The sequence below is a fragment of the Heterocephalus glaber genome, unplaced genomic scaffold, assembly GCF_053883595.1.
Source record: "Heterocephalus glaber isolate CG9 unplaced genomic scaffold, H.glaber_assembly_v1.0 deba00001460, whole genome shotgun sequence".
NCBI classification, from domain to species: domain Eukaryota; kingdom Metazoa; phylum Chordata; class Mammalia; order Rodentia; family Bathyergidae; genus Heterocephalus; species Heterocephalus glaber.
In genome coordinates this window covers 8,078,184-8,099,849 of record NW_028258307.1, presented here as the reverse complement: position 1 = coordinate 8,099,849, position 21,666 = coordinate 8,078,184, and the positions used below count along the sequence as shown (strand labels likewise).

General features: G+C 39.3%; 1 protein-coding gene across 2 annotated transcripts in view; it reads left to right on the top strand.

Moving 5' to 3' along the window:
• Positions 1 to 21,666, top strand: part of Piwil2 (piwi like RNA-mediated gene silencing 2) — a 70,105-nt gene that overhangs the window by 44,300 nt on the left and 4,139 nt on the right. For both annotated transcript variants that reach the window (XM_004848299.3, XM_021261239.2), the window contains 2 exons: positions 20,498 to 20,751; positions 21,313 to 21,420. In XM_004848299.3, the coding sequence (XP_004848356.1) occupies positions 20,498 to 20,751; positions 21,313 to 21,420 (362 nt within the window). The remainder of the gene's footprint in view (positions 1 to 20,497; positions 20,752 to 21,312; positions 21,421 to 21,666) is intronic.

Here is a 21,666-nt window from a genome sequence, read left to right as displayed (position 1 = left end):
CCCCTTAGTTTATATATTGTGTAGTTGTTATCATATCCTACTAGCTTATATCTAACTTGTATTAGTTATTTGTGTCCTTACTTATCTCTCTCTCTGCTTTTTTTTTTGGAGGTGGCATACTGAGAGTCAAACCCAGGGACTTGTTCATGCTAGGTGCACACCCTGCTACTGAGCTATACCCCTACCCCTCATTGGGATTTAAAATACTTGAGCACTCATTGGTTATTTTTTTAAATTAAATTCTTTTATTGGTACATTTTAGGTATACAACACAATTACATTTTTCATTGGGAATTGTACCTTTACATAATGCATCTTGGTTCTTAGTTTTTCCCCATTCCTAGCCCTCCCTTCACGCCCTCCACCCTTCCCTATTTACAAAGACTTTATTTCCATTTTTTCCATTTCTCATCATTTTTCCTTTCCCTTCTTTCCTTTCCCCTGCCCCTCCCACTACCCCTACCTCTTTGGACCTTTTCTTCCTATTTTACATTATCGATTATTCATTCTAATCATTGGTACATTTAGGTATACAATATAATGACATTCATCATTGGAAATTTGCACCTTTACATAGTCTCTCTTGGTTCTTATTTTTCACCCTTGCCCAGCCCTCCCTTCAACCCCGCCAGTCCTCCCTATTTACAAAGATTTTGTTCCTATTTTTCCATTTTCTCATATTAATCTCATTCCCTTCTATCCTTTCCCCTAGCCCTCCCACTTCCTTCCCCTTTGCCCCTTTTCTTCCTATTTCACATTACCTATTATACATTTAGTCCTTATTTACACTTTCAGTTTCTCACACCAGAGAAACTATTCAGTATTTACACATGTGTGTCCTATTTATTTCACTTGAGAGTATGGCCTCAATGTGCATCCACTTAGCTATAAATGTCTCTAATTTCTCATTTTTTATGGCTGAGTAGTACTCCATTTTATTAAAAAACCACATTTTCTTTATCCAGTCTCCAGTTGATGGGCATTTGGGCTGTTTCCAAGTTTTAGCTATCACAAACTGCTGCTATGAACATGGGCGCACATATATCACTGTGGTGTATGATTCTTTTAATTCTTTGGGGAAGATCCCCAGCAGTGGAATAGTGGGGTCAAATGGGACTTCCAGTCCTAGTTCTTTGAGGTATCTCCATACTGATTTCCACAGTGCTTGCACCAGTCTATGCTCCCACCAGCGGTGGAGCAGGGTTCCTCTTTCCCCACAGCCCCGCCAGCATTGGTTATTGGTTGATTTCATGATAGCAGCCATTCTTTCTGGAGTGAAGTGGAATCTCAGCATTGTTTTCATTTGCATCTCTTGAATGACCAGTGATGTTGAACATTTTTTCATGTATTTATTTGCTGTTTCTACTGCTTTGTCTGAGAAATATCTGTTCATTTCAGATACCCATTTTTGGATTGGGTGTTTAAATTTGCGAGGTCTGATCTTTTTAAGTTCTTTATAGATTCGAGATAGAGCTTTGTCTGAGGAAGAGCAGGTGAAGATTTTTTCCCACATTGTGGGTTGTCTCTTCACACTGCTGGTGGTTTCTCTTGCTGTGCAGAAGCCTTTTAATAAGAAGAGATCCCACTTGTTGATTGTTTATGCTAGTTCATGGTCAACTGAGGTTTTGTTCATAAAATCTTTTCCTACACCGATGTCTTCAAGGGTTCTACCTAACCTCTGTTCCAACTGGTTCAGAGTTTCTATTTTAATATTTAGATCTTTAATCCATTTTGATTTTAGTTTAGTGCATGGTGAGAGGTACAGGTCTAGTTTTAATCTTTGGCAAGTTGAAGCCCAATTTTTCCAGCACCATTTATTAAAGAGGCTATCTTTCCTCCCGTGAGGGTGTTTGGCTCCTTTTTCGAAGATGAGATGGCTGAGTGTGTCTGGCGTTGTTTCTCCATCTTCTAATCTGTTCCACTGGTCCTCAAGTCTGTTTCTTTGCCAGTACCATGCTGTTTTTATCACAGTAGCTTTGTAGTAGAGTTGCAGGTTGGGGATTGTGATACCCCCTGCCATGTCTCTGTTACCTAGAATTGCTTTTGCTATTCTGGGTCTCTTCTTGTTCCAAATGAATTTTTGGATTGTTTTCTCTAGGTCTATGAAATATGCTGCTGGGATCTCACTTGGAATTGCATTAAATCTATATAGCAGTTTTGGAAGTATGGCCATTTTCACTATATTAATCCTTCCTACCTGGGAGCAGGGGATGTCTGTCCATTTTCTGATATCATCTTCAATCTCTCTTTTCAGAGTGTCATAGTTTTCAGAGAAGAGGTCTTTGATTTCTTTTGTTAGGATGATTCCTAGGTATTTCAGGTTTTTGGATGCTATTGTGAAAGGAATTATTTGCCCTATTTCTCTCTCAGTGAGTCTGTCATTCGTGTAGAGGAAAGCTATTGATTTTTGTGTGTTGACCTTGTAACCAGCTACTTGACTGAATTTGGTTATTAAGTCTAGAAGACTTTTGGTGGAGTTCTTGGGGTTTTCTATATAGAGTATCATGTCATCTGCAAATAATGACAATTTGACTTCTTCATTTCTTATCTTTATTCCTTTTATTTCTTTCTCTTGTCTAATTGCCGTGGCTAATGTTTCCAAAACTATATTGAACAAGAGTGGTGATAGTGGACATCCTTGTCTTGTTCCTGATTTTAGTGTGAAGGATTTCAGTTTTTGACCATTTAGTATGATATTGGCTGTTGGTTTTTCATAGATGGCTTCTATCAGTTTGAGGTAGTGACCATCTATTCCAATTTTTTGTAGGGTTTTCATCATAAATACATGTTGGATTTTGTCAAATGCTTTTTTTCTGCGTCTATGGAGATAATCATATGGTTTTTGTCCTTGGCTCTATTGATATAGTGTATTACATTGATTGATTTGCATATATTGAACCATCCCTGCATCCCTGGGATGAATCCCACTTGATCAGGGTGTATGATCTTCTTGATGATCTTCTGCATTCTGTTTGCCATTATCTTATTAAGGATTTTTGCATCTATGTTCATTAGTGAGATAGGCCCATAGTTGTCTTTTTCAGTTGGGTCTTTCTCTGCTTTGGGGATCAAGGTGATACTTGCTTCCAGGAATGAATTTGGGAGTATTGCTTCCCTTTCAATTTCTTTGAAGAGTTTAAACAGTAGTGGCAGCAGTTCCTCTCTAAATGTCTTGTAGAATTCAGCGGTGAAGCCATCAGGGCCCGGGCTTTTCTTAGTTGATAAGTTTTTAATTACATTTTCAATTTCATTGGTTGATATTGGGTTGTTCAGAAGTTTTAGGTCTTCTTCATTCAGCTTTGGTAATTCATATGTATCTAGGAATCTGTCCATTTCTTCTGTGTTGTCCATCTTATTGGCGTATAGGTTCTGGAAGTAGGTATTGATGATCCTCTGTATTTCTGCTGGGTCTGTTGTCATTTCACCCTTTTCATTCCTAATTGCATGGATTTGGGCCTTTTCTTTCCTTTTTCTGACAAGGTTGCCTAAAGGTTTGTCAATCTTGTTGATTCTTTTGAAGAACCAACTCTTGGCTTCATTGATTTTTTTTGTATCGTTCTGTTAGTCTCCATTGCATTGATTTCTGCTTTGGTGTTTATAATTTCCTCCCTTGTATGAGCTTTGGGTTTGTCCTGCTCTTCTTTTTCTAGAAGCTTGAGGTTCAGCATCAGCTTGTTTAATTGGGCTCGTTCTGTTTTCCTAATATGCGTATTCACTGCTATGAATTTCCCTTGTAAGACTGCTTTCATTGTATCCCATAAATTCGGATATGTTGTATTGTCATTGTCATTTAATTGAAAGAACTGTCTGCTTTCTTCTTTAATTTCCTCTGTGACCCATTGGTTATTCAGAAGTGTGTTGTTCAATTTCCACGTGTTTATGAAATTTTTTGAGTTTCTTTTGCTATGGATCTCCAATTTCATCGCACTATGGTCTGATAATATACAGGGGATAACTTCAATTCCTTTGCACTTACTTAAACATGTTCTATGTGTGAGTATGTGGTCTATTTTGGAGAATGACCCATGTGCAGCTGAGAAGAATGTGTATTCTGATTTTGTGGGGTGGAAGACTCTGTAAACATCTGTTAAGTTCATTTGTTCAAGAGTTCAATTGAGTTCTAGTATTTCATTACTTATTTTTAGCCTAGTTGATCTATCTATTTGTGACAGTGGGGTGTTGAGGTCCCGCACTACAATTGTATTAGTGCATATATGCCTTTTCATGTCCGTTCGTATTTGTTTTATATAGTTGGGTGTACGAGTGTTTGGTGCATAGATATTTATGATTGTCATCTCTTCCTCTTGGATTCTTCCCTTTACAAGAATGTAGTGTCCTTCTTCGTCTCTCTTAATCAGTGTTGGTTTGAAATCTACTTGATCTGCCAAGAGGATAGCTACTCCTGCTTTTTTTCGGGTTCCTGTCACATGGAGTATTGTTTTCCACCCTTTAACTTTCAGTCTATGAGTTTCCTTTTGAATTAAGTGTGTTTCTTGTATGCAGCATATTGTTGGATTTTGCTTCTTGACCCATTCTGGCAGTCTATTTCTTTTGATTGGTGAATTGAGACCATTAACATTGATGGTTATAACTGAAACATATTGACTTGTCATTGCCATGACTTTTTCTTTTTGTTGAGTTCTCCCCCTTTCCATTTAATTTCTTGTCATGCCAGATGGGTTCATTCTGCTTTGCTTCCTGGGGTTGTGCTCCTCAATGTCTGTTCCTAGGATATTGTGTAAAATTCTTTGGAGTGCTGGTTTGGTATTCACGAAGTTCCTAAGGTGCTCATTGTCATGAAAGTATCTTATTTCTCCATCCATTTTGAAAGATAGTTTTGCAGGGTACATCAATCTGGGTTGGAGGCTGTTTTCTTTTAGGGCTTGGAATATGTCACTCCAAGCTCTTCTTGCCTTGATGGTTTGTGTTGAGAAGTCTGCTGTGATTCTGATGGGCTTTCCTTTGTATGTGATTTGTTTCTTTTCTCTGACTGCTTGGAGAACTTTGTTCTTCTGTTGTGTTTCTAGAATCTTAACAATTATATGCCTATGTGTAGATTTTTTTTGATCAAGGCTATTTGGAGTCCTGTATGCCTCACTTATATCTGTATGTCAAGCTCTTTTCCCCTGCTTGGAAAGTTTTCTGCCATTATTTCTGTGAAGAGATTTTTTATGTCATCTCCACTCTCTCCTGTTTCTTCATTGAGCCCAATCAGTCTTATGTTATTCTTCTTTGCCTCATCTAGCAGCTGCTGGATTGATTTCTTATGTTCCCTTATAATTTTGAAGCAATTTTTCTTTTCCTAGTCACTAATTGCAATCTTATCTTCTATATCTGAAATTCTGTCCTCACATTGGTTCATTCTGCTGTGTAGACTTTCAGTGGAGTTTTTCATGTCCTGGAAATCTATTTGCATCTGTTTTATGGATTCCATTTGTTTCCTCTGTTGGGATTCCATCATGTTCCTGAGCTCCTCTCTAGATTTATTAATCATGTCTTGCACTAGGGGCACAATTTCTCCTGTTTTCTGAGAAATTATTTCTGATTTCATTTTTTCCAGATCCCCTTTTGTTGCCAGTTCAGTGGGTCCAGTTGGTTGAGTATCAGAGGGTTCCATCTCCTTTCCCTTTGGGGTTGCTGTAGGTGATCTGGAAGTCTGGTTTTGAGATTTATTTACGTGTTTTCTCATTTCCACTGGGGCGGGGTCCTGTTAGCGCCTGCACGGATTACCTCCTCTGTGCTGGGAGAGGTGGGACAGGGGCCGGGATCAGCGGTAGGGATGGTGACCCAAAAGCCCTTTCCTGTGGGCTGGGAGCAGCGGGAGGGATGGTGGCCGGGAAGCCCCTTCCTCTGGACCAGGAGCAACGGGACAGAAGGTGGCCCAAAAGCCCTTTCCTTTGGGTTGGGAGCAGCAGGAGGGATGGTGACTGGGAAGCCCCTTCCTCTGGACCAGGAGCAGTGGGAGGACGGCTCAGAAGCCCCTACCTCTGGGCCGGGAGCAGTGGGACTCAGTACCTTGGTCTAGTGGTCTGGTGTCCTCTGCGTCTTTGTAATGTGGAACCAGGTGGCTGCCTGTCTGCAGCGGGGTGATTCGGTGTCTTCCGCATGACTCAGGACCTCGTTAGGGCATGCACAGACCTGCCTGTCTGCAGTGGGCTGATTTGGCATGTTCCTAGTGACTGGGGACCTCGGTAGGGCGTGGGTAGACCTGCCTGTCTGCAGGGGGTTGATTTGGCATCTTCCTCGTGACTCAGGACCTTGGTAGGGCTTGCGACTCATTGGTTATTAATGGCTGTATAACCAATTACCCTAAAATTCAGTGGCATACAATGAGCATGTATGATGTTTATGTTCATGGTCAGGAACATGGGCCACACTGGGCTCCAGTTCACCCCTTCTGTGGGTTTTGTCATATGATCTTTCCATGCAGTTGATTGGGCTTCCTCGTAATGTGGTATCTGGGTTCAGGGTGGACATTCTGCAAAACTGAAGGAGCAGCTAGGAATCAAGCAGCCTTTTAGGACTTAGCTGTGGCAGGCACACAATATCACTTCTGCTGCCTTCTGTTCCCCGAGGTTGGCAGAGTCTTGTGGAAGAACATGTGTGACTGGAGACATTGCTGTGGCTGTTTTTGGAAAGCTCAATCTGCCATGAGCTCAAACACTGTCTTGTTGACTTTTCTATTCTTTGGAGAGGCTTGCAAGTAGCTGACATTATTCTTGGTGAATTATATGGAATTTCTTAGGGGCACATTTCTGTTTGAAGTCAAATAACTGTTTATGTTTTTGTTTTTGTTTTGAGACAAGGTCTTGCTATATAGTTCCAGCTGGCCTTGAACTACCTATTTAGTACAGGCTGGCCCTGAACTTGCAGCAATCCTCCTGCCTCAGCCTCCCGAGTGCTGGGATTACAGGTGTGCACCACCATGCCTGGCCATGTTTTTTGTTTTTTTACCTGAATTGTGACCTTAAATAGTATTTATTAAACCCCATTGAGTAGGTCAGAGAGAAAATAAATCTATGTTTATTCTAGAATAAAATGAGTCATATTATTCTCTGAATTAAAATGTTTCATTTACTCAAGTCTTTACTGTTGTCTTAATCCTTTGTGAGATTTTGCCATTTTTCCCAGATGTTCTGCACCTAGAAAAAGGAATCTATGTATTTAAACTGTTTTGACCAGCTCTATTCTACAGTGTCTTAGTGCCCTCAAATCAAATTTACTCTTGGGTTTTAAAGTTCTGACTGCTTCTAGTCTTGCCAGTTTTACCTTCCCCTAAAGGTGACAGTAGCCACCAGAAGTTCTAGCACCTCTATAAAGACTTTTTACACACTTCCATCCCGCTTAGATTGGTGCTTGCTAGCCCTTGGTAGCAGCTGTCCCGTTGCAGTTGATTTTCCTTTTGGCATGTATAGTTATCTCCAGGTTCACTCCTAAGCTTTTTTTGCTTTTTCTGATTGAGAAGTTAGTTAATGACTTCCTACTGTGCAAATACTGGCACTCTCCCCCATTCCCTACCTTGATTTACCCAGTAGAGTTATATTACAAAATCTGGTTAAATTATTTTCTGGTATTCATAATATTATTACAGCTGAGTCACATACTATGATTATAGTTTATTTTACAACTTTTTGGTATTTTCATGGAGTTAGTGATTACCTTGTTTTTTGCCCCCTTAGTTTCTGCATATTTATCACTAATTCTTTCCTCAAATTAAACAATTGAAAGCTTTTCTTAGGCTGTGCATGGTGGCCCATGCTAATAATCCCAGCACTCAGGAGGGATTACTGCAAGTTCAAGGCCAGCCTGGGCTACGTAGTGAGTTCAAGGGCAGCCTGAACTATATAGTGAAATCCTATCTCCAAAAAAAAAACCCCAAAATAAATAAATTAAATTTTCCTACTAACCTCAGACAAACCTGGTAGTCTGTAATATTCTTTTTTTTTTTCTTGGAGAGTTCCTTCCTAGAACCTTTCATTATCCTATAGCAAGATACTAATACTGTACCTTGTTGTTGTATCTTTTGGCTTTGGTATTTCCTTTCACCATCTGGGAACTTACTTTTATCTTTTTTTTTGTATTGGATGTCTACCTTTCTGGGCTTATTTCATTATTCAGTCCATTGTTTTTAAATGACTCTTCTAGTAGTTTCTCGACAAAATTTTAAATGTTTCAGATGTCTGCAGATAGTTTTTTTTTTGATACCAGGGCTCAAACTCGGGACCTTGCACTTGCAAGGCAGATGGTGGAACCACTGAGCTAAATCTCCAGTCCTCTACAGATAACTTTTATTTTACTCATACACTTAATTCATAGTTTGTATATAGAATTCTGCATTGGCAATCATTTTCATTCAGAATTTTGAGGGTATTACACCATCCTCTTCGAGAGTTTAGTGTTGTTAACTACTTTGAACTTATTTCTAATTTTTTTTCAGTACTGAGGATTGAACTCAGGGGCTTCACACTAAGCTACATCCCCAGCCTTTTTTTTTTGGTACCGGGAATCGAACTCGGGTCATTGCACTTGCGCAGCAGGCAGCAAAACCACTGAGCTAAATCCCCGGCCCCCCAGCCTTTTTTTTTTTGAGACAGAATCTCACTAAATTGCCCATGTACTGGCATCAAATTTATTATCCTCTCGCTTCAGTCTCCCAAACTGCTGGTCTAATTCTTTGTATATGAACTTTTTTCCCCTTCTATTTTTTCTATTTATGTCTGGCATCTGAAATGCCTTGATATGCCTTGGTGTATGGCATTCTCATTCACTGTGCGTGCTGGGTGTTTACTGGGTCCTTTCAGTCTGGAAATAAACCTGTGATTCCATGAGATTTTCTTTTGTGATTTCCTCTAACCTGTTTCTACTTTTCCTGGTCTTCTAGATGGAAGTCTTCTAATTTTAATTTTGTTTTCCATTTTTCATATCTTTCTCTAATTCTAGTTTCTTAGTGATTTATTGAACTTTCTTTCCAGCAAATATTAATTCCATATTTGATATAGGAACTTAATAACCAACAACACAGTTAAAAGCCCCCAAGATTTCTTTCACTACTGACACCAATTGCAAGTTCACATGGTTCCCAAAATCACTGTTTTGATAATTCATCGAGCAACTCACAGAGTTGCTACATTACAGGAAAAGGATTTTAAGGTGTTCTTTTGGTTTTAGTTTGGGTTGGTTCTTTTGTTGTTGTTTTTGTTTATTGTTTTTTTTGAGGGGGTACCTAGTATCAAACTCAGGACCTTGCACTTTTGAGGCAGGTGAGGTGCCACTGAGCTAAATCCCCAGCCCTTGTTTTATTTTTTGAGGCAAGGTCTCACTGTGTAGTGGAAGCTGGCCTCGAACTTGCTGCAGTCCTCCTGCCTGCTGGGATTACAGGTGTGTGCCACCACACCCAGCTAGGTGTAAATCTTTTTTTTAACCATAAATTAGACGACAGTTTATTAGATATGATACGGAAAGTATAAGCAACCAAAGGAAAAATAGATAAATTGGAGCTTATCAAGATTACTTTTTGCCAGGGTTAGTCACATGTGCCTGTGGTTCCAGCTATTTTGGAGACTTGAGGCAGGAGGATCCCTTGAGCCCAGGAGTTTAAGGCCATAGTGGGCAATATAGTGAGACCCCCTTGAGTCAAAAAATGAAAAACAAGGGCCAGGGATTCAAGGTGGTTCTACCACCTGCCTTGAAAGCACAAGGTCCTGAGTTCGATTCCCAGTACCAAAAAAAAAGAAAAAAAGAAAAACAGAAAACTCGGAAATTGAAGCAGGAGGATTGAATGTTCAAGCCCAGTCTGGACAAATTAGAGTCATAAATGAGACCCTGTCACAAAATACAAAATAAGAAAAGGACTGGGGATATAGCTTAGTGCTAAGGCCTTGGATTAAATCTTAAGTACAAATACAAAAAAATACTAAAATTAAAAACTTCTAGGCTTCAAAGGATCCTATCAAGAAAGTGAAAAAACAACCTGTAGAATGAGTGAGAGGAAACATTCTGGTCAAGGGTCTAATTTATAGAATACATAAAGGACTCTTAAAATTCAAAAAAAAAAAAAAAAGCCTGGCATGGTAGTACATATCTGTAATCCCATTTCTTGCGAGGCTGAGGCAGGAGAATTGCCATGAGTTCGAGGCCAGCCTGGGCTATATAGTGAGTACAAGGCCAGCCTTCACTACAAAGTGAGACCCTGTCTCAAAAAATGAAAAAGAAAAGAAAAGAAAAAGATAACCCTATATTAAAACAGGGAAACAGGGCCGGGGATGTAGCTCAATGGCACCACACTTGCCTGGCAAGTGCAGGGTACTGAGTTTGATTTCTGGTACTGGAAAAAAAAAAAAAAATCAAACAAGCAAACAGTAAAATAGATATTTTGCCATAGAGCATATACAAATAGCACATGTAAATGAACTAAATATCATTTATCGTTAAGAAAATGGAAATAAGGGCTGGAGATTTAGCTCAGTGGTGTCGCCACCTGCTTTGCAAGCCTAAGGTTCTGAGTTCGATTCCTGATGCTGCAAAAAAGAAAGAAAATGGAAATAAAAATCAACAATGAGATTCCATCTTATACCCAAACCAAACCATTATAAGACATTATAAGAAAGAAAACTACAGATCAGTATTTCTCAAACAACAAAATGTAAAAATGTTTGGCAAGATATAAGCAATGTGAACCTAAAACATAAGAATTGTACATGCTGGCCATACTGGATTGAGTAATGTGCTGTTAAGTTCCTGTCTACCTGGAACCTGTAAACGTGACCTTAATTGGAAGTAGGGTCTTTGAGATTTATGATCCTAAGACACGGAGAACACTTCAGAAGATGCAAAGATAGATGCACAGGGAGACAGGGATGAGAAGGTAGTGGCAGGAACTGGAGTTAAGTAGCTACAAGCCTTAAACAGCAAGAATTGCCAGCTTCCACTGGAAGCTGTTATAAGAGTCAGGGAAAGATTCTTCCCTAGAGCTTTTGGAAGAGGAAGCATGGCCCTACTGATACCTTGATTTTGGACTAACATTTGGAGCTGGGAGAGAATACAGTTGTGTGTTGAGCCAGCGGTTTCAACAAAGTGGGCTTTGTTTCAGTTGTGCAAGGCTGGTTCAGAAGGGAACTTTATTTTTGTTCTTTTTATGAAAAAATAAAACTTTTATAACCAAATAATAAGAGAATAACAATAGTTATTACATTCTGTATTGTTATCTTCAAAGTAGTTATTCAGTTCAAGATATAAAGCAAAAAGATTCTTAAAAAAAGAAACAATAACACAAACTTTCTTTTCAACAAACTAAGATAAACATTTTGGCATAAATGAAATAGCATATATATTGACATTTTTTTGTTTTGTTTTGGTACCGGGGATCGAACTCGGGTCCTTGCGGTTGCGCAGCAGGTGGTGAAACCTCTGAACTAAATCCCCGGCCCAATATTGAAATATTTTTAAAACAACAGAATATGTAATTTGGGGAAATATTTGAACTTCTCCCTACTTCCTATTTGTTTCTCTTCTATTTTGCTCTTTGTGTGTGTATATATGTGTGTACGTTATGTATGTATCTTGTCATGTAAGTGAAATCATGTAATATTTGAGCTTGTGTGTGAGACTCATTTCACTTTATGTTCTCAAGTTGCATCCATTTACCTATGAATGCCTCGTTTGTCTTTCTTTATGGCCACTGTGCATAAATCCACATTTTTCTTATCCTTTCATCTGTTGATGGACATATACCCTCTTTCCAAGATCTAGCTATTATAAATTGTGGTGCTATAAATATAGGTATGCATGTATACAGAAGGGAACTTTATTAACATAAAAAAGAACATCTACAAAAAAATCCTATAGCTTATGTCATGCTTAATTGTGAGAAACTAGGTGCTTTTAAGATCTGAAGCAAGTCAGAAGCTGGGCATGGTGGCTCACCACCTGTAGTCCTAGCACTGGGGGTGGCTGAGGGAGAATTGAAATTTCCAAATAATAAGAACCTGGGCAATTTATTGATTTAACAAGGCTGTGCTTCCTGCATGCCCCCAGTCAGAGATGCCCTTTTTCACCATTCCTGCTCAGCTTCATAGTTACTCAAAGTCCTGTTACAGCAGAAAGTAAAGGAAATGAAAGGTATACGGATCGGGGAGGAGGAGAAGAAACTCTTCTCTTTTGCAGATAGTAAGATTATTGCTATGGTTTGGATGTGGTTCGAATGTGTCTCCCAAGGCTTCATGTGTGGAAATTTAATCCCTGTTGTGAGGTATTAACAGGATGAAAACTTATGACTTTGGTGTTTAGGGTTGTGGCCTTTGGTAGATGATTAAGATTAGCTGAGATCATAGAGTGGAAACCCCATGATTGAACCCTGTGACTTTATAAAGTGGGACAGACCAGAAGACACCATATGTACTTTCTGTCTCTCGCCATGTGACACCCTGTACTACCCAGGACTCTTCCCAACAAGACCATCCCTAGATGCAGCCCCTTGACCTGGGACCTCCAGAACTATAGGCCAGAATATATCTCTTTTCATTAAAATTAACCAATCTGATACTCAGTTATTAGCAACAGGAAATGGACTAATTTATGTAGAAAATCCTAAGTAGTCAAACCTGCTGGGACTAGGAAGTGAGAACTGTAAGGTTTAAGGATACAAGATTAAAGTCATTTTATTTTTTAAAAAGTCAGCTGCTTTCATATTTCCCAAGAATAAGGAATTAGAATTTGAAATGAAAAACTATCATTTATATTAGCACACCAAAGATTGGAATTACTTAGGTATAAATCTAACAAATTAAGTACAAGTTCCACATGTGGAAAATTAAACGCTAATGAAAAAAGTCAAATCATAAATAAATGGAGAGTTATTCCATTTTTATTGATAGGAAGACTCAATACCATGCAGACATTAGTTCTTCCCAACTTTGATTAATAGAGTCAGTGTGGTCCCAGTCAAAATCCCAGTAAGTTATTTTGTGGATATCAGCAAACTGATTTTAAGATTTACACAGACAGGCAACAGACAGGATATCCAACACAATCCTGAAGCACAAAGTCAGAGGAATGCCAGGCGTAGTGGTGCATGTCTGTAATCCCAGCACTCAGGAGGCTGAGGCAAGGAATTGCCACAAGTTTGAGGCCAGCCTGGGCTACCTAGTGAGTTCAAAGCCAGCTTGAACTATGTATGTAGTCTCTGTCTCAAAAAGAAAACAATAAAGAAGAAGCTATAATAATGTATGAATCTAACATTTGACATTCTAGAAAGGCGCAACTGTGAAGGCAGTAGAATGATAAGGGATTGGGGAAGGGGAATAAAGGTAGGGGTGAAGTGCAGGAGATTTTTAGGGCTGTGAAAATATTCTGTATGATATTGTAATGGTAGATGCATGACATTATACATTTATCAGAACTGTACAACACAAAGAGCAAACTCTGATGTAAGCTGTGGACTTTAGTTAGAATGAATGTATCAATGTTTATCACTTGTAATAAATGTACTGCCCTAGTGCAATATGATGGCAATAGGGAAAACTGTATGTGTGGATTGGCTGTGAGAAGAGAAGGGCATATAGGAAATCTGTACTATTGCCTCAATTCTTTTTCTTTTTTTTTTTTTTAACTTTTGTTAATTGTTAACAAGCCTAGTTTGTAGGATATTTTTTTTCCTTCTCTCCATCTACCTCAGTTCTTTTTTAACAAATTCTAAAAATTTCTCCAAAAATATCCTTTTAATTTAGAAACATATAGACCCAAACTTGCAGACTCATTCATACATATGAGGATAACTTTATTTTTTAAAATCTTTATTCTTATTAGTATGTGTTTGCAGTACATAATGATTGAATTCATCGCAGGGCGTTGGAACATGTACATAACATCTTAATTCTTTTTTTCAATCCCATCTTCCCCCACCCTCCTCCCCTTTATCTCTTGGTCCCCTTCCCATTTGCAAAAGATCTATCTCTCTGTATCTTATTATTTACTTTTATTTTGCTCTTTATACTTTGGGCTTTTCATATAAGAGAAACCATGGAATATTTAAGCTTGTGTGATTTATTTCACTTAACATTATGATCTCAAGTTGCATATATTTTCATACAGATGGCTCATTCACACTAGGATAACTTTTAAAAAGATGGATAATAAAAGCATTATTGGAGATGTGGAAAAATTGAATTTATTTATATATTGCTGATGGAATTGTAAAACGCTGCAGCTACTTTGGAAAATGGTTTGACAGTTCTTTAGAAAGTTAAACATAGGGCCAGGGATTTAGCTCAGTGGTTCTGCCGCCTGCCTTGCAAGCAGAAGGACCTGAGTTCAATCCCCAGTACCAAAAAAGAAAAAAAAAGAAAGAAAGTTAAACATAAAGGCAGGCATGGTGGCACAGGCCTATAATTCCAGCACTGGGGAGGATGAGGCAGGAGGATCATGAGTTTGAGGCCAGCCCGAGATGTATAGTGAGGCTCTGTCTCAAAACAAAACAACATTAAACATAGATTTACCATATGACCCAGCAATTCTAGGTATATACCTAAGAAAATTGAAAATATATCCACACAAAAACTTGTACACAAATGTTTGTAGTTGCATTGTTCCTAATGGCCAAAGATGGAAACAACCCAAATGTCCACAAACTATTGAATGAACAAAGTAAATGTGATATATCCTTGCAGTAGAGTGGTATTCTGCAATATAAAGGAATGAAGAACTGATACTCCTATAACACGGGGATCTGTGATAACATTATGTTAAGTAAAACTACCTAGACCTGAATGACCACATAGGTGATTTCAGTATAGCCCACTCATAGAGATAGAAAGTATATTAGTGGGTTATAGGAGTATGGGGAGGAGGCAGTGAGGAGTGACTGCTGATAGGTATATAATTCCTTTTGGGGTGATGACCATGTTCTAGAATTAGACAGTGATGATGGTTTCAAAATTCTGAAAATGTCAAAATCTTTGATCCTAGCACTTTAGAGCCTGAGTCAGGAAGATCTTGAGTTTGAGGCCAGCCTGAGCTGTATATAAGTTTGAGGCAGCCTTGACTACATAGTGAGGCTATCTAAAAACAAAACATAAAAACCTTTGAACTCTATAGTTTTTTAAAGGGTGAGGTTTATTGTGTAGAGATTTATATCTTGATAAAGGTGTTCAAAATGAAAAGCACTCCTCAACCTCATAGACCTTTAGCTGCCACAGTGCAATCAGCAAACACTGGCAGGAAAAGGGGCTTCAAATGTTGGCTGTTTTCCCTGGGTCCCCATCCTTCCTCCTCTGAAGCTGGCCACACGGAAGGCCTACTCCTAGGTGTTTTTATAGTTTGTCCATCTTTTCCTGTTGTCCTGAATTACAGGGCTTCTCAGAATTCCTGGTCCACCACCTGAAGTCTTCTAGGCAGTCTTACATGTAACTTTATTTATTTTTGTTTTTTTGAGACAAGTCTCTATGTAGTTCAGGCTGGCCTTGAATTCACTATGTAACCCAAACTGGCCTTGAGCAAGAGGAAATCCTCCTTCAGCCTCCCAAGTTTTGGAATTACAAGTATGCACCATCATTCCCAGACACATTCTTAAATATTATTGAGAACCCCAGTAATACTTAGTTTTTGTTTATATGGGTCTATATCTGCCAATAATCACTAGTGTTTATTAATTTACTTAAAAATAAACTCAGTACATATTAACTTAAACAGCCTCCCCTCATTTTTTTTTTTTTTGAGACAGGGTCTCACTATATAGTTCAGGCTGTCTTTGAACTCACTATGTAGCCCAGGCTGGCCTTGAACTCCAGGTGATCCTCTTGCATCAGTTTCTGGAGTGCTGAGTGCCGGAATTATAAGTGTATGCCACGATGCCTGGCAACAGCATTTTAAATTAAAGGCAACTTCTAAAAAAATAAAGGCAGCAACTAAAGTTTTAGTGAAAACCACGCCACTATTTAATTTTGCAAATAGATGTACTATGGATGTTAATGAAAGCTAGGTAGACATTCTACATTAGTCTACTGGGATAGCATAGGTCAGTGGTGGCTAACCTTTTAGGGCCTTCAGTGATACAAATAGCCTGCTGTGGTGCATGTGCCCATAGGTTTGCCACCACTGGCCTAGGTCATTTATTCACAAAATCCTATTACAGGCCAGGGGTGGTGGTGCACACCTCCAATCCCAGCTCAGGAGGTTGAGGAAGGAGGATTACCTTGAGGTTGAGACCAGCTTGGGCTGCATAGTTCAAGGACAGCCTGAACTACATAGTGAAACACTGTCTCATAAAAACAAAACAATAACAACAAATCCCATTGGGTATTTGTGAGAGGATGAAAGTGAAAAAGTAGTGTTAGGACATTTTGTTTATTTATTACAGTACTGAAGATTGAACCTAGGGCCTTGACACTGAGCTACATCTCAGGCCTTTTTAAATTTTTTTATTTTGAGACAGGGTCTTGCTAAATTGCCCAGGCTGGGCGTGGACTTGTAATTCTCCTGCCTCAGTCTCCCACTTGGGATTACAGCTCTGTACCACCATACCTGACTAGGAATGACCTTCCTAGTATTTGACCTTGTCAGAATGCCTTATTACAGGGGTGTGGGAAGTGGCCTCACGTGCATGTCTCCTAGGCCACGCACACCTGATCTGAGGTCTGAGCTCTGTTTTCCTCCACTCAGGTGTGAAAAAGTGATTTTGACACCTGCCTTTGCTTTATCACATGAATGATGAAGCCCCAAATACTGAGTCAGTCTGTTATTTGGCCTGAACTTTGACTGCTGCTAAGGTGACTCGGGCTGTGGCTGAGGCTTGGGCTCCCTAGGACCTACATCATTTTTAATAACCCTTTGACAACAGCAGGAAGTTTCCAGCACTGGTGGATATGAGAGATGGGTGGGTTCTCTTTGCTTTTCAGCTTCAGCTTCACTTCCCCTTTCTCACAGAACTGAGAGGAGGTTGGGGTGGAGTGGTACCCTGAGCACCCATTATTGCATTTGAGCTGGGGAGCTTCAGATTCACTGCTCACCTGTGAAGGCTCCTGTCTGTAGAAGATGGGTATTCTTGCATCTGCTGGACTTTGATAGTCCCATACATAGGTGTGATTTTTATTATTATTTTTTTAACTTTTCTGTTGTTACTATGGAAATGCTTTCTGGGCCTTCCTTCATTCCATGTATCCTGATACACTCCTTCTGGGGGCAAACCTCTTAGGCTCCTCTGGTCCCAGAGCATTTTACTTACATGTTTATTGTTATTTATAACATCTTGAGGGGATTTGCTTCATGTCTCCCAGTTTTGAGCTCTTAAGCACTTGGATGGTATCAAATTAATTTTGTAATTTTCTGAGACAAGTACAATGTCTTGGCTGTAATGCACATTACAGATGTGTTCTATGGATGAATGGAGCTGCACGTTGCAACTGTGTATTTCCTGCTTGACCCTTGCCACTGTGCCCAGTGCTAGGATATCAAGATGGATGAGCACAGTTCTACTCTCCAGGACTCTTCCTTATTGTTTCATGCATTTATGGAGTACTGAAGTAATTTTATAACATATATATACAGCAGTGACATTTCAGCCTTTTGAAACTTGTCTTCTATCCTGACCTCTCCCTAGGCCATATTCTTACAAAATGAAAATAGACTAGATGACCTTGAGAATTTAACAGTACATAAAGAATTTAACACTGCCAGTTATGTTTAGATTTCTCAGCTCCGTGTTAACTGGCATGAAGTCTTTCAGTCCTGCTGAAGCAGGCCTGGGACAAGAGTGATGCCTTACATTTGGGGCTGATCAGCTCCTGCCAAAGATAGCAGTGACACTGAAGACAAACAATTTCTGGTTTTCGCCTTACTGATTTCATCATAACCCTCTCTTTGCTTCAGAAGAACTCTGTTTTCTTCATCTGTCTTGGTTTCAACCTTAATATTCAGCTCTGGCCCTGATATATATTTATATACTAAATATATATATTTATATACTAAATATATATATTTATATACTAAATATATATATTTATATACTAAATATATTTATATACTAAATATATATATATTTATATTATATTTACATACTAAATATAAATATATACTATATATATATAGTGTAAGACATAGGGTATAGCTTAGCAGGTAGAGCATTTGGCAAGAATGTATGAGGCCGTGGGTTTGGTTCTTAGTACCACAAAAAACATATATTTTTATCATATAAATTATTTTACTTTATTGCTTTTAACTCTGAGAAGAAAGTGAGGTAATGATTTTTCGTCATTTTCCAGGTGAGTACTCTGAGGCTTCACAGGCATAGCTAGGGAGCAGTGAAGTCAGACTCAGTCCCAAATCTTGTCTCTCCTGTTTGCTTACCTGTCAAGTGAAGGCTTTTTGGAGATCTAAGCTCCTGAGCTTTACCTCCTCTTAACACAGTGTATCAGGGGAATTGGCAGGGTGGAAAATCTCAAGCCCCTAACTGGGAAATGGATGTGCACAGGGCATGCTGTGGTGTTCCTGAAGCAGGGGATGATGAGGCCCTGCCACTGAGGAGCCAAATTCCAAGTCTTCATTCTCTGCTTATAGTGCAAGGGAGGAGGCTTCTGTGGTATGGCTTGAGTCATCTGCATGACCTGTGGTTAGTGTGGTGATTCTCAACTGGGGCCATCTTTCCCCTCCCAGGAGCAGTGTCTAGAGACACTTTGGGTCATAACGGGGAGATTACTATACTGTTGTCATCTGGTAGGTAGATACCACAGATGCTGCAGAGCACAAGGAAGTCCCCCACAGTGGCATAATCTGGTGTCCGTTGTTGACAGTGCTGAGGCTGAGAAACCCTGGGTTAGGACTGGGCACCCTGGGTATAAGCTTGTTGGAGGCAGAAGGAAACTGAAGTTCTGTCACCAAAACAAGTGAAAGAGCTGCCAGGCAGCAAAAATAAAAGCACCACAAACCAGAGGTGTAATTCCAGTGACTGTGAGGATGAATTACATGTTTGTAAATGTTGGAGTACTTGAGGTTTCTCAGATAAGGAGACATTTATAAAATATTTGAACTTCTAAACTTTTTTCTTTTTAAAACTTCTTTTCACTTTCTCAAGAATATCTTTTATTTTTATTTCTTTTTATTAGTGCAAACATTTTACAATCTTTTTTTTTAACTTCTAAAGTTAAACTTCAAAAAGATTCTAGCTGGGCATGATGGTGCATTGCCTGTAATCCCAGCACTCTGGGAGTATAAGGCAGGACAATTAAAAGTTTAAACCCAAGCCTGGGCAGTTTAGCAAGACCTTCCCTCAAAATAAAAGTTTAAAAAATGTCTGGAGATGTAGCTTAGTTCAGAGGCACTGAGTTCTATCCCCAGCAACAACAACAAAAAAAGCAAGCAAGCAAGAAAGAAAAAGATTCTAGGTGAGTGGTGGAGAACTTCACGGCATATGTGCTGTAGTAAGATTTTTTTTATAATTTTAAGTTCTAAAAGTTTTGCCATCACTATCCTAGGTGATTACTTTTAATAAGGGTTATTTGAAATCAAATTTTCATATAGAGTAGCATACATATATTTCTTAGTTACTTTTTTGGTACTGGGACAAAATACCTCACATCCCCACAAGTTAAAGGAGGAGAAGTTTATTTTGGTTCACAGTTTGTAGGGGTTTCAGTCCATAGTTGGCTGGCTCCAAGGCAGGGTGGCAGGCAGACAGGGATTGCAGAAGAAAAGTGGTTCATGGTGGGCAGAAGGTAGCAAAGCCAAAAGGGGTGATGACAGCTCTTTCTATCTCATATCTTATCCAGAATACTTAAAAGTCCAAGGACAGCCTGGGCTAATAGTGAGTTCAAGGCCAGCCTGAATTACAGAGTGAGACCCTGTCTCAAAAAAAAAAAAGGGTAGAACCAAACCTATTTTCTGAACTGTTTAAGTTGAACACTCCTAAAACATAGTTATATTCTGCAACTGGAAAAACAGTTTTTCTTCAAACCGATTTAAGGAACATTTAATTTATTACTTAGTTATTCAAACAATAATTCAGATTATGCCTGATTGTAAGATGATACTTAGTAAAGAACCCTTACACTTGTCAACACCTTTGGATGTTGCTGGTGTGTTGATTTGAGGATGTTGGATCTGTGTCTGGTGTGTTCATTGGTTAGAATTTCTCTACTGCTTCACCATGTTCTTTGCCTAGACAGTTACTAGTATTTAATCCAAGGACAACTGATTGGAGCCCATAATTTTCTTCCTGTTCCCTTTGACTTTATTTGCTGTTTGAGGATAAGCTATATGAATGTGACTCATACTTGCCTGTTTTGCTTTTATGTTTATAACCCCCTTTGTACCAGACCTGTTTCACTACCTTGAGAGAACCTAGAAGTGATTAGAAGCTTTTGTTCTTTGCCTATCAGACCTGGTGGCTTTGGGGCCAGCTGTCACAGGGATCTGCTGCCAGGTCTCCAGGTTATATGATTTGGATGAGCCTCTCTCTGTGACCCTTCACCCGAAAGCCTTGTGAGTCCCTTCATCCAGGGTGTCATTTCAGGTGAACCACTGTCTACCAGAGAAGATCGTGGTATACCGTGATGGAGTGTCTGATGGCCAACTAAAGACAGTTGCCAACTATGAAATTGCTCAGCTACAGAAGTGTTTTGAATCTTTTGAGAATTACCAGCCAAAGATGGTGGTGTTTGTAGTTCAGAAGAAAATCAGCACCAATCTATACCTGGCTGCCCCTGAGCACTTCATGACTCCCTTGCCTGGGACTGTGGTAGATCATACAGTAACAAGCTGTGACTGGTAAGTGGGCAAGAAAGATGGTATTAAGGATGAATGGGGTGGAGATGTTACCTATTTCCTGGGTATTGGAATAAAGAAGTTTTCTGGAGAAGTGTAGAAGGGAATCCTTAGATTCTACTATTAAAGCCTTAAAATTTGTTTAAAAACTATAACCACCAACAAAACTTTTACCTCTTAAATATAAAATATTAAACATACATCCTGTTCCTAAAATAGTGTATACATAACCTTCTACACACAGACAAGGCAGTTTCAGTAGCCTAGTGAGCCAGGCATGGTGGTACACGGCTATAATCGCAGCACTTGGGAGGCTGATGTAGGAGGATCACCATGAATTTGAGGCCACCCTGGACTACGTAGTGAGACCCTATCTCAAAAACAAACAAACAAACTAATTAGTATGGAGACCTAAGTGTGAATCCTGGTTTGGTCTCTGTGTGTCCTTGATCTAGTCATTTCTCTCTGTGAGCCTTAGATGAAGAATCTGGAATGATTTCCAAGATTCCTTCTGGCTCTTTATTGCTAAATCCAACCATATCACTAATTGGTCTTTCTTTCTAGGGTGGATTTCTACCTTCTTGCCCATCATGTACGGCAAGGCTGTGGCATCCCTACACACTACATCTGTGTTTTCAACACCACAAACCTGAGCCCTGATCATATGCAGAGGTGAGCCAATGAATAATTTTCTCTTTCTTACTCAATTCTGACCAGCTAGCTAAGGTGGGGTCACTACATACCCCTAGGAATATTTACCCCTGGACTTCCTTATGTTTTTGACAACGATGAGATTTTTTTTTTTAAATAATGATATCTTTTTTTTTTTTTTTTGGTACTGGGGATCGAATTTGGGACCTTCCATTTGTGAGGCAGGTGCCAGAACCACTGAGCTAAATCCCCGGCCCAATAATGATG